Consider the following 14,114-nt stretch of genomic DNA (forward strand, 5'->3'; position numbering starts at 1 on the left):
AATGAATGAAATTGAATTAAATTAGGATATTTGGATAATTCTGATAGTGCCAGAACATTGGACACCTGGAATAGATACAAATACATAGGTGTCACTGAATGCAGGATTGAGACATGCATGCACCTTATACTACGTTTCTCTCTTGGCTGCTTTCACCTAACACCCCACCCCCCCACCGATAGTGTGTATATATTCTCTTTTGTTTGTTTTATATCTTTTTTTTTTATTTTTTTTATTTATATATGTTAATTACACGGCTTAAATCCCCTTTAAAATTCAAAATTACAATTTCTACCCAAAATTTTTTGAAAATATACCTATACTCTCTCTAAAAATAATCTGTTAACACTTGACCTCCTTTCATTAAGGTTTAGATGAAAAATATTGACACAAACAAAAAAAAGTTACTAGTCTGCCCTCATTAACATTCTTATATAAACTTGTAATGAAAAATTGGATTGGGTTCAATTATGGGTGAAGCTTTATGGTTTTTGCAATTGTTTTGACGTTTATTTCCAGCCCAGCTTCCAAACTGGCCCAAGCCCTATAGCGGTTAGGCCCAAGCCCAACAAATGGTGTGCCTCTCCATCATTGTTGCTGATCCGTTGTGGATCTCTATTTATATACTATTTTCTATATATTTTGCTGATATTTTTGTTCTTTTTTTTTAAAAAAAAAAATTGAGCAATGATTATATTAATACGCTATATCGTAATTCTTACTGCTTAAACACTGTAGTAAATCAATACTATTTATCACGGTCAAATAAAATCGATGTGAAAATTTAAATTTTGACTATAGTTATCAACATTTGCTGTGGTTTTACCTATGGTTGAACTATTTTTGTCACAGTTTTTAGATGTTGCAAATATTTTAGATTCACTTTCAGAAACAACGGTTAATTATGCAGTCGTGGTTAATTAGTCTCCACCATGATTTTTTACTATTAACCATAACTGAAGCTATATTTTTTTCTAGTACACCAATATAGCAAAGAACAATAAAATCACATAAAAATTATATGGTGAAATAAATTACAATAAACTCACTTAGAGTGAAACAAATATCCACAAATTTAATGGAACTCGAACACTTCCAACATGTTAATACAACCTCAATTTCAGCCATTGGCATGAGACACCATTTGTTATATCTTTTCTTATCCTTTTTAGTTTATGAGGTTCTTGTCGAATTGAATTTTCTATTACAAATCCTATTTCATCTTTTACTTTGTTAATATATGCACAACGTATAAAGATGACATCAAGTATTTTATTTTATTTTTTAAAAAAATTACATACATAATATATATATATAATGAACGAAATAGACTTTACAACAAAAAATTCAATCCTACATCCTATGTTTTGGTTGGTTCATTTGTAGGAATTGGGAAATGGTGGTAGGAATTAAAGCTTGTCCAATAGCGTAGATTTTATGTTACCTTTCAATCATATGTATGTAGGAAGCAAAGCAAAGATGGGAAGAACAAATGCTGTTGAGGAGAATATGTATATGTCTTGTGTATAAAGGTATTATGAAAAAAGCAACCTTAATTAAAGTCGCACTTTTACATGATTGCATCAATCCTGATATAAATGACAAAGTTTGGATTATTCTCTTACACCCCCACATTCCCCTTACAGGAATAGGAGAAGGAAAAACAAAGGTTATTGTCCTTTCAAATATGCAAGAAATTAAATCCTTGTGAATTCATCCACAAAAAATAAAAATAAAATTTATTCCCTATATTATTAATTATTATAATTCAAAAGTTATAATAAATTAATGTCACCTATTACTGACAAACGATATCGACGTAAAAACTTAACTTTTGACTATGGTCAATCAATATTCATCGCAATTTTACTCGGCGGTCAAAACATTTGTTATTGTTTCTAACGATAATCAATATTTTAGCCTCACTTGAATAAACAACAGTCAATCAATAGCCGTTATGTCCTAGCAGTTAACTACAACGAAAAACCATACTTGACTAAAAAAACTCTGCAACGAAACGTCTATTAAATCATAACTAATGTCCAAATGGATGTATTTAATTTAGATGATCACTTAATTTTGACAAAAATAAAGGTAGGTAGCTAGTAGTGAGACATGTGATATTGGCTTCACTATCATATGATACTATATGTTTGGATAGGGAAGAAATTAGAAAAAAAAGAAAAAGACAAATTATAGTATTATTATTATTACAAGATCTTTTGGTAATGACATATATAATTAATATATAAAATGGAGATTTTAGGAGTAGGGTTGGAAGGGAGGGGGTGGGATTCTTATCAACATAGGAGACAGCAACATATGCAGGAAATGAGAATCAAATGGTTGTGCCTGGAAAACCCATAATCCCATTCTGATCCCATTCTCCACCCCTACCTCCACTATATACCTTGCCTTCCTTTCTTTTCTCTTCTTACAACTTTAGTACAGGAGAATCAGATGTCACCACACATTTTGCATATACACAAACAAAAGTTATTACCAGAAATTAGATTAATATTCTCTATCTTTTATAAAATTAAAAAAATTATATTTTGAAGTTGTAATTATAATTTACATCAATACCCTTTCAAAAGCAAAAACTTAGACTGACAACTCTGAGGATAAATTATATTGACATCTGCTCAGGGGTGTATTTATTTATAATTTTATAAAAAATATAAAGTGTTTCTGTAGTTAAACCTAACATCTGAGGACATTGATGTAATTTAATCTTTTATTAAAAAAAATATAAGGCATCAGTAGCTATTGCAATACTTAAATTCAATATTTTCAACATGTCAGCAAGAAAATCATATATATATATATATATATATTTGTTTTTTTATCAGGACACAAACATGATGTTCATAAGTGATTGGCAATGAGATTGAAATTAAAATTACTTCTACCTTTGTATCGTAAAGATAGATACAGTAAAATAAATATATATAACAACTTAGACTATTCTATAAGAAATATATCTAATTTTAGTGGTTAAAGTGTTACTTTTCACTTGAATGTAATGATTCGAGCCTCACTAAGGATGTACAACATTCCATGTTGTAAGAATGTAAGAAGGGCTGGCTTATTTCAACTAATTTCAACAGTTCTCTTGAAATTGATCATAATTACAAATATCTTATTGTTGTTTGAAAAATTATAAATACCTCTCCCATTTTCTCTACAAAAGTTGTCATAAGGGAGTATTGATTACCTATTTATAATTGTAACAATTGTTTTGAAAACTCTTAGTACTGTATCCAAAAGAAGAAGCTCAATAAATATATTTAAATTTGATGTTGTGAAAAAATGAAGAGAAAGTAAAAAAGTTGGGATGAGGAATAGAGAGAGTATCTCTTGCCCAACACAACACATCACATAATAATGATGTATGTGTGTTAACAAGTGTGTGTTTGTTGTATGCAGAAAGGAGAATGGAAGCACCAAGAAACAAGACATGGGATTTGACATGGACCATCACAAAAAGATCATCTGTCAATCATCATTCACATTTGGACTACTACTCTTTTCATTCTTTTTCCTTTTTTGGGTAATTAATTGATACTAACAAATATATTCCCCTCCCACCATCTCCTCCTCACCCTACCATAAACCATTGTTTTTCCATTTCATTAACATAAATTTATGTTGCTTATTTTCTAGTATGGATATATCATCTTCTCAATATCATTAAGACGGTGTTCGGCAAAATTTATTTGGAATATATCTAACAAACCCGGCAAAAAAATTCTACATATATTATGCATCTCAATCAGAATTCTTATAACTGATTTACAATCACAAAAAATTAAAATAATATAACGTACACTTTTTAACCCTAGCAACTGTTCTTACACAAAAATTGTGAAAACAGAGTTGACTTTTTGTAAACCCCAAAAATCAGATGATTGAGTGTTAGGCAATTCTTTCTTTTCGTGATTGATGACATGTATGATGTAATTAGAAATGTCATTTCATAAGGAGGATATATACACAGGGCAACAACTAAATTAAACTACTACTTGAAGATAAAATGCCTATTCTCTCTTCTGTTCATAGTTTCTTAAGATTAAAAGTTTCTTTTCTCCTAAAATTGACGGTTCCTGGTACGGGACATTAAATTCTAATATGTTTGTATTAATATAATTATTTAAAATAGTCTATGGTATTTTTTTAATTATTAATAGACTATTATATTTATTCTTTATGGTGATAATCATCGTGTTAATTATTTTATCCCTTTTATCCATTAATTATTTTTATGGACGCAAATTAATTGTCGCGTGAGACAATAGCTAGTATATAAAAAATAAATATATGTACATTTCATCATCTCGTCTTGTCGTGTCACAATTCAATATGGATATAGATTAAGTTATTTTAATTATGTCGGACTATGATTGATGGAACTATAAAAGAGAGTTCTCTTTTTAAAAGAAAAGTTTGTTTAAATGTTTTTTTTTAATAGGTAGTTGAATCATTTTCTATATTATAAACTACTATAGTCTGATAATCACGGCCAAATCAATATTATTTACTACGATAATAACAAAATCAAGATAAAAATTTAAATTTTAATTACTATAATTAATTGGGATTTACTATGAATTTAATTATGACCAAAATATTTACTGCTGTGAAAGCATATCCTAGTACATGGAAGTTTGTAATAATTAAATGAATGAATGTAGGTAATGGTCGAATAGGATTTGGAGAACCCACTTGTAGGATCATTCCGATGATTATTTAATATAGAATTAGATGATGAACAAAAGTAGTGATGTGTCCCTTCTTGAATATGTGCCTTTTTGAGTGATTTGAGAGTTTTATGCCCTCTTCTTTTCCCCCAATTACAGTAATTGATAATGTAGTTAAATGATGATAATGTGCATGCATGCATGCCTTTTTTGGGCGGCAAAACAACCTTTTATTCATTGCCCGACTTTTGCTTCGATTCTGTCCTACGATGCTCGGGCACGGACAAGGGTTTGACACGTGGTGCTATCAATTTATATATCTTCCCAATTAACAATTGTTATTTATTTTTTTTGTGTATAAGTTGGATTTTTTTAATTGAGAATTTATTTGACTCGAATTCATTGTCATCCCATTAATTGTACATGTGGTGAGAGATGGAATTCAAGATTTGTTTAATTCGAATTCATTGAAATAATGAATATTTCTCTCTTTTTGGTATATATATAAGTTAGGTTTTTGAGTATTCATTTGACCTAAATTCATCATCATCCTGATGGAAATATATCAGTCATAGTAATAAAAGGATCAAGATACTCCTCATAGAGGCAAAATATCCTTACAGGACAAGGATCCTCGGTTTGGGTTCGAAATCAAGACTGTACGATCACCTTGTACTAGGGAGCTCGAGATCATGCAATGTGAACTCGTATTTGTACGGATATTTGGCTCTAAAAATATCCTGATAGTTATTTTGAATCATGATATGTTATTACCACTTTCACCAAATTATTCAGTATTTTCCTTGTTATCTTATTTAAATTGATTTAAACATGGAAAATTCTTTACAAATGGTCATTCGACAAGCCTAACCATATATAGGTCGTTCTCAAATTTCCAAACATCTGCAATCCGACCCTCCTTGCTATATAAATAATTTTTATCTTTTCCTTTATTATATAGGTCGGATTTTCTTTAATTTGAATCCCATCGCCATCTCTGCAAACAACTTTTATTTTCTCTTGTTTTTTTTTAAAAAAAAATTGCTTTTACTCTTTTACCTAACCGTCGAATATAATTTATCCATGGTAAATGTGGATAAAAAATGGCAATAATAGTTACCTAGCTAGGCTGTGAATGATTCCGATTAAACTTTTTACGTAATTAGAGTAAGTTACATTGACATCTCATTATGTTAGTTAAAATATATAAATACTTTTTATTTTTTATAAAATTAGTCATTATATCACGTCATTCCTACGTGCATGTAATAAATATTTGTATATATTTTGAAATATTTTGTAAATAAAAATAAAATATATAAACTGAAAAATCGTATTTAAAACAAATGAATAAAACTAAACTAATTTAGAGATATTATAAATACAAAAAAAAAATTAGTTTGGGCGAAATTTTTATATGTATATAGATAAATAATCTAAATCATATAGATGAGAAGAAGCCTTTGAGTAGGAATGGTTGAAAATAAAGATATTTTTGGTTATTTAAAAAATTGGTGCCGTGGTGTAAATAACCACTATTTATGAGTGAAAATGAGATGTTCTTTTTTATTAGTATAGATTACAAATATATGTTTTGAGGTTATAGTTTTTTTTTTTTTTAACAAAAACCACCTAGAGGTGGGGGGAGCTTTTCGGAGTCCCCAGTCCTTCTATATTAAAATGCACAATATAATTACAGCGGGAAGAGCTACCTCCTTAAAATTTCTAGTAAAATCATAAACAAGGAGTACTACTCCCTTACAAATAGAGTAAAAATAAACAAGGAGTACTACTCCCTTACAACAAAAGACCCGAATAGGCGTCGTAGAGAAATTAAGGCAAGTCAAAAAGGTTTTTGTTATCCCACCATATCGTGGATCGCACAGCACCTGCAAATAAATCTGTACAAAAAGGCCAAGCCAAAGTGTATGTAATATTCCAAAAGGATAAATAATGAACATAAGTATAACCGTGGAGAACATGTTTGTATGGCTAGCAGCCTTTGAATCTCTGGGAAGGGTTCATAAGACCTGCAAAAGATAAAACAGCAAACAACTAGATAAAGGAGATCAACAGAAGTGACAAAACCAAAAGGTAACCAGAGAAATATTGGTCCCAACGTCAACCAATATGGATGAGTAACCTCCTAGGACTCCATATAGGAACAAACAAAAAACAGCACAGAAAAGCTCAGATAGGGCAACAAATAACAGCGAAGAACTAGTTAGTAATGAAATACCCCTAATTTCATGAAAAAATGTTTTTAGCTGAAATTAAAGGTATTTAGTACTTCTGATTCTAATTACAACTATACCCTCTATTTAGAGGCAAAGTTTACACAAACCTCCTCTAGAAAACATTACACAAACGCCCCTCAATGTGAGTATTTATAATTTATAAAAGACTATGAGCATTTATGTATTTTTAATCTAACCTAAAACAAAATCAATAAATTTATTTTTTTATTTAATATATACAGGTCGTGTGTATTTGTCCATTCCCGACAGAATATTTTTACAGCTGAAATCTTGATATTTTCCGAAATGGAAAGCTGGCTGCTTACAGGTACGTACTATATGTATAGCAACTGGAATTAGAATTAGGCGTGTTTGCTTTGCTTGGAATCATCTTGGCATATGTGCATGTTGATGTAGATAGATAGATAGATTGTATCGGACGCTAAAACCCAAAATTGCAAACTTGAGAGATTCTGAATGAAAAATCTTCTCATCATATTTCACCAATTATTGATAAAAAAATAATTTTCGACACTTGGAATTCTTGTTTTTTCTTTCACTCAACAAGTGCTATATTCATCATGTGATACCGGCACGTGTTACTTCAATCATTTATGATTTTGTAGACGTGTTTTTAAAGTTGAGAGAGATTAATACTTGCATGATTAATGAAAAGTGACGATACGATGGAAGGATGTTAATTGTTAAAGAATAAATACTCACGCTACGTATGTATTGTATGATACAAGATTCGAAATCTCTCATTCATTATTCTATTTTAATATTAAAAAGCTCGAAACGATGCATAATTAATGCGAAAAGACGTTAAAAAATGACTTTAATTATCATAAGATTCGGACCTTTTTTGCACTGTCCTAATGTGTGTGTGTGCGCAGAGAGAGGGGGTAGGGGAAGCAGACACTTTTGGCTTGGCAACTATATATATAAACCCTCTTACTGCAAACCTCAAAGCATTGCAACAACTGCAGATCAGAGCCTCTTTTCATCAAATATTGTCTGCCTTTTCAGTCCTTCTCTTCCTCCACATCTTGATTATTTTTCTATTGCATTGATTTTGCAAAGTACATTTATTACAACAACATGCAGAGACAACTAGCCAACATGAAGCAGTCACTTTTTGATCAGGTAACTAATTAAATAGTATTTTAGTCTTGTAGTTTTTAAATTTTTCAAGATTTCAACTATTTTTTCACTGGAGTTCACCAGAACGGCTAAAAAGGTGAGCTCTAGTGAAAAAAAAATGAGTATGTAGAGGTTGCTCGTCGTCGTCCTTGCATGCAAGTAGATGAAGTTTAATTGATTAATTTTTCCTAATTCTTTTCTATTTTTTGGGCAGGGATATTTGGATGAACAATTTATTCAACTGGAAGAGCTGCAGGATGATGCAAATCCGAATTTTGTGGAAGAAGTTGTTACATTGTACTACCGTGACTCGGCTCGACTCATCCACAATATTGAACAAGCCTTGTGAGTTACTTCTTCGTCTTCATCATCATCATCATATGTATGTAATTTTGCTGATTAACTGCGAAAACTAATAATAAAAAAAATATTTATTTATTTATTAGGGAGAAGAACCCTCTTGATTTTGGTAAGCTGGACAGCTATATGCATCAGTTCAAGGGCAGCAGCTCCAGGTATTTATTATTTTTTTTTTAAAAAAAAAAAGATTTATACTGATTTAATAAATATATATAATCCAGGAAAATTAATGTGTAAATATGTGAATTAATTATGGATTATGTTCCATAACTTTTGCAGCATTGGAGCGAAAAAGGTGAAAATTGAGTGCACACAGTTCAGAGAGTACTGCAGAACTGGAAACGCAGAAGGGTGATTATATTAATTTTGTATTAATTCATAATTACGTGCAATTAATCCAAATATGTATAATTCAATTGTTGATTATTAATTTTTTTATGTATTTATTTTGTTTACGTATGCAGATGCAAGAAAACATTCCAACAACTGAAGAAAGAATACGCCACCCTCAAAAAGAAACTAGAAGTTTACTTCCAGGTCCCCCTTTTCTTCTATATTTCCAAATTAGTAATTCCTCAAACACACATACACACACATGTGTGTGCGTGTTTGTTTCTTTATCTTGTTAATAAATATTACATAATACACGACCTAATTATTCTGATATATTAACGTACGACGTCTATTATATATGTTGCAGGTTGCAAGACAAGCTGGTCCTGTGGAGAAGGCATGTCGCCCCAAGTAATTTAAGTGTGTGGTCCTGTATACATCAATGGGCTTTCATGATTTTTGTAGCAATATTCTCATCTCTCTCCTCGTCCTCTCTCTCTCTCTCTCTCTAGCTACATATATATATATATGCTAGGCGTGTAATCGTTATGATATATATATCCTTCTCCGATGTAATAAAGAGAAGGGTGTTTTTGTGTTTGGGGGTACGTACTAGATTTGATCGATGCTCTTGTTGTTCATGTAAGTTCGACATGTTTCCATGATCAATGTTGAGTACTATGTATGTTTCCGAATGTCACCATCCAAATTAATCTTGCTTGGACATGACTATATAATGTATGTATATATATATATAGTTAGTATGTGTATAATTAATTAAGCAGTACCATATGATAATTATAAGATGAAATATTTGTGAAACTAGTAAAAGATGATAATTAAGGATGTGATCACTAATTAGCCTAATTAGATAACTCAAGAAAATTCAAAAAGAAAACAAAAGGCCTATTCAAGACCTGTTCCAATTACCATGGGATCATGCCCACATTAAGGGTTCTACGTTAACTGCGGACGAAAAATTTGGAGAGCGGTATACAGCTTAATACCTCATTTTCCTTTGCAATTAGATTGCGTTTTTTCAGGACAAAAACGTAAAATTACTTATATGAAATTAGAACAGATAATATTACGTGCAACGGGAGACTGAATGCATAAACATTTTAATAGCATGCATTTATTTTTCAAATAAAATATCAACTCCAAAAATATCTTGTAAGGTATACGAATTTATAGAAAGATATATCTATATACAGACTAAATATTTTCTTAATTTCAGTGAGTTAAAGGCATGCAAATTCATGCAGTTGATCACCAACTACAACCAAAAAGGGTTTCTGCCGCTCTTTCCTTATTTTTTCTTTATATACTTACAATCATTAAGCACTTGAGAGCTGTTTACCTCGTGTTAACATCTACGATATGTAGCGTAGTCATCTTTTCAACATCTCATTTATTCTTGTCTGAAGAAAAGATACTAGTTTTATCTGACTTGCCCGAGATTAGCTTTTCCTACGTACATACACTGATTAGAAACACGTCGCCAGCCCGAATTAGTCAATGTCGTAAGCTCTGTTCATGATATTTGACAAATTCATTGATATAGTGCTTTGGAATTTAGTCATGAGTTGTATCCAGTCATTCTGCATAATTTGCTAAAGTTGAATGTAATGTGTTGATGGTTCAATGTTTCTTGAGGTAGGATGACAAGTTTTTGGTTGTAAATTTTGGTGATGCACGAACTGATGATTCAGAAAATTAAGTGCAACAGACTGTGTTAACCATGAAAACAATGTAAGTTATTGCATAATAATGATGATATATATGCTTGCAACAAAGTAATATTGACTCTGTAAAGCATATATATCAGCTGCTTTGGTCACATCAGAGATGGAAAAAAGATTGTCTGATATTCTCACCAATAGAAAATTAAGGTCGATTATAAATTAAAAGGAATGATGTGGGTTTTCATGCCTTTCTTATCTTCAAGAGTATAACTGGGGTGTAAGTTGTTTAATTTTATGTTGATTATAGCTTGTTTCTGGTGCTCATATATTTTCTTTGCGCTGACGATGATGATATTGTGGTGTTTGGGGAATCAGAAGCCAGATACTTGGTTGGTTATTGTCTTTTTCTAATTAGACTTGTGATATCTTCACTTCATTCATATCCTTGTACTAAGATGGTGACTGCAAGGAGCACACCCACCATTTTTCATGAGGACCTCAACTCAAGCTTTTGGGAAATTCCGAGCTCAAGTTTTAGTTCAACTTACAAATTTTAAGTTCAAGATCGTCTAGCCTGCATATTTTCCCTCTAGTTCTAAGCTTGATCTAGTATACTGAGCTCCAGCTTGCAATGGGCAAAGTCTTACTTGATACTCTCTGCAATAGCTAAAATGAACCCAGACATTCTTTTGTCCTTGGTTATTGAGCATTGTTAAAAACTGAAAACATGGCAGAAAGTTGGACCGACAGATTATAGATCGACCGGACAACCATTGCCAGAATTATCTCCAAAAGCCTTCTAGTTCCCTGCTTCAGCATATGAATCACATAGAAGAATAGCAATTACATTAATATTATAGATGAAGACCAGTTTTTTCACAAGGTCCAGGACACGACAGGTCTTTCTTGGGTAGAAACGTTGGACAATGTTTTCAGTATTGCACAAGCAATAAACACCCCACCGGATACTTTTCTAGCCATGACGAACTTTTTAGAATCCTTACTATTCGGAGATACAATGATCTTCAAAATCCATAACAGAAACTTGAAAATTTTCTGGTGCGCATGCATTACAGAGCACACCTGCTAATTTATAAGGCTTTTACTTGATTTTGAGTTTGTGACATCTAACTACTTTGGCTACTCTCTCATAGATCATCCCGCATCTCAGTCCTTCGCTTGGCCTGCAAAGCAAGCCGAGCATCCCTTTCCCGTTCAAATTCTCGGTAATCAGCACGCTGCAAGAAGGAAACCTTGTCCAGATACTGATTTGAACTTTTCTTGTATGCATCTAGTTCATCTTCCATGCCCTTATTTTCTTCCTTGAACTCACCCCAGTCCTTCTTTGTCTTATCGAGCACGCTAAGTTTAGGTTTCTTTTTTATCTGTTCTAGAACAGCATCAACAGCAGAAGTGGCACCCGCTGCACCTTTACCTTTCTCAGCTGCCTCTTTAGATGCAGCATCAACAAGCTTCTTAACTTCAATTTCCTCACCAGCAAAATCTCGAACTTCAGTGATCTGCCAAATTAACAAATAATGACCAAATGACTGGATAAATGCTCGGCAAATTAAAGAAAATCTAAAGCTTAGAATGGAACTATCAAAAGAATGCATGAAAAAACTCAGATCTTATGGAGGTGACCATATCTATATTTGCATTGACATCGTAAGAAAGTATACAAGTAAATGATTTTGGAAGTTCTAACAGAACTTGAGAAGCAGATAAAGTGAGACAAAAACTAATGGCAAGAGTGCTAATTTTGACAGGTACTCAGAAACAAGAAAAAGAGTAGTTCTATGCAAAAAATCAATAAACCAATAAGTTCTCTGATTAAACAACAAAGTGGAGGGCATCCATTTATCTCATGACTTTTATGTGTATGATTCTCCATGCAATATGGTGTGGGCTTTGGTAACTCCTAACATAAAAGATCTAGGGAGCATGATGCACGTATTCATACTAGTAAACAGCACACCTCAACTTTCCCCCTTCCTGCATTGGCAGCAGCAGCAGCAGCATCCTTAACTGCTGAAAGAGCAGCAGCAGCAAGTTTTTTGGCATCTTCACTGGCGCCATTTTGACTGATGCTTGGACGCTTTTCTGGCACCCCTTTTTCAGGAGATGGTGTCTTCTTTAATCCCAAACCCAGATAAGTCTTCCAACCCTGAAAGAGGGGGTGGGTGGGTCCTCACCGTCAAAGTTTAGCTTCAGGTAAACATGAAACATATCTGCATATTTTTACTAAGAGTGAGTGGTTCCTCACTGTTGATGATTTACTCCCAGGATTTTTTTGACGAGGCTTGTTTGCGACTGAACTCTGATTTTCCAAAATGGATTTCAGAGTTTTGGCAGAAACTCCTTTATTCATTTGTTGCCACACAGCATCTACACGAGCTTGTCTCTCTATCATCAGAAACGTGCAAAAACAGATAAATTCATCTTTAAAGGGCTTTGATACAAAAACAAATAGTAAATCCTGCAGCAGAACCACCACAAGGGTAGAGCACTGGAGCAGAACACAAAGTTGAGACTAAGGAACCCAACAAAACTAACCTATTTCTTCAGGCTGAGCCTGTGAGGAGGGAGCGTGAACATCTTCTTGCAAGGACTCTGCTCCACCACCATCCATCTTTTCTGCACTTCCTGAAACAAAAGTCAGAAAATTTATGTAAGTGATAACCGAACTGAACCAAACATCCAGACAACCTCAATTTACAGGCAATGCAGTATCTCAGGAGTGCTTACACAATAACCAATGCTAACAGAATAGAATGGGAAAACAAAATTCTAGCTCACCTTTATTATATCTTGAATTATTTATCCGTGGAATTAAATCATGACGGAATGATGGTAATCCTAAAAAGATTTCACGAGGAATCCAAAAACCCCTGAAAAATTCACTATACTCAAGAACATGATCCGAACTTACAATTTTATCACTGTGAAGAGAAAGAGGCTGTAATTATAGTTCGGTGCCATTTATCAAAACCAAACCCAGAAAGAATTAAAAAAATTAAAAATAAAGAAAAAGTCACCTGAAAATTAAACTAACTTAAAATTCTGTAAATGTATCTCTGCTGTATTGGCTACAAATTTCAGAACAATTAAATTCCCGAAACCCCAACCCTACCATTAGCTTGTGAATGTACATCTTTTGACTACCCAAAAATCAAAACAGGGATACATCAATATCCGGGCACTAATTACATTGCAGTAAATACGGATGAGAAAAAGTTCAAAGCCAAAACGATCCAGGACTGGCAAGCGACCGCAAAAGAACCCATTGTTCAAGATTTCCCTTTTAATGGGAAGAAAACAAATAGATTGCAGATACAACCATGGAATGTCCAAAATTCAATCTCCCAGCCTGAAAGATGGATTTATCCGAAATAAAACGCCGCTCCAAACTCAGATAAAGATTGCAATCAAATAAAAAGGAAAGGGAAAAGAGAGAGTTTCAACGAATGTACCGATACAAACACTGGACATAGGGTCCGAATCCGCCATGGCTGAAGGAAGAGTATGTGCTCGCAGTCGTAACTTTGCTTTGTGCGCGCTTTGTTGAGACTTCAGTCCTTTTATGCAAATTTAACTTTCGTAAGCACCTACTTTCTTATGGGGTATTTGCAATTAAGTATTTTTTTTAAAATTGC

General features: G+C 32.7%; 2 protein-coding genes across 4 annotated transcripts; one reads left to right on the forward strand and one right to left on the reverse strand.

Moving 5' to 3' along the window:
* Positions 1 to 7,891: 7,891 nt before the first annotated feature.
* Positions 7,892 to 9,468, forward strand: LOC105157686 (histidine-containing phosphotransfer protein 4). The gene is made up of 6 exons (XM_011074128.3): positions 7,892 to 8,083; positions 8,295 to 8,425; positions 8,527 to 8,595; positions 8,720 to 8,791; positions 8,905 to 8,977; positions 9,141 to 9,468. Exons 1-6 carry the CDS (start codon positions 8,039 to 8,041, stop codon positions 9,186 to 9,188), a joined length of 438 nt encoding a protein of 145 aa, XP_011072430.1. The 5' UTR covers positions 7,892 to 8,038; the 3' UTR covers positions 9,189 to 9,468.
* A 1,819-nt stretch (positions 9,469 to 11,287) lies between these two features.
* On the reverse strand, positions 11,288 to 14,064 carry LOC105157687 (craniofacial development-like protein). Of its 3 annotated transcripts, XM_088878335.1 has the most exons (6): positions 13,932 to 14,053; positions 13,669 to 13,828; positions 13,015 to 13,104; positions 12,725 to 12,864; positions 12,437 to 12,625; positions 11,288 to 11,978 (listed from the first exon to the last, which is right to left on the reverse strand). In XM_088878335.1, exons 3-6 carry the CDS (start codon positions 13,088 to 13,090, stop codon positions 11,607 to 11,609), a joined length of 777 nt encoding a protein of 258 aa, XP_088734461.1. In that variant the 5' UTR covers positions 13,091 to 13,104; positions 13,669 to 13,828; positions 13,932 to 14,053; the 3' UTR covers positions 11,288 to 11,606. The 3 variants fall into 3 exon arrangements, with proteins under 3 accessions (XP_088734461.1, XP_011072431.1, XP_088734462.1); XM_011074129.3 differs by lacking the exon at positions 13,669 to 13,828 and having other exon boundaries at positions 13,932 to 14,064; XM_088878336.1 differs by lacking the exons at positions 13,669 to 13,828; positions 13,932 to 14,053 and adding an exon at positions 13,258 to 13,662.
* Positions 14,065 to 14,114: the final 50 nt, after the last annotated feature.

Source organism: Sesamum indicum, linkage group LG3, assembly GCF_026168435.1.
Source record: "Sesamum indicum cultivar Baizhima isolate 11 linkage group LG3, ASM2616843v1, whole genome shotgun sequence".
NCBI classification, from domain to species: domain Eukaryota; kingdom Viridiplantae; phylum Streptophyta; class Magnoliopsida; order Lamiales; family Pedaliaceae; genus Sesamum; species Sesamum indicum.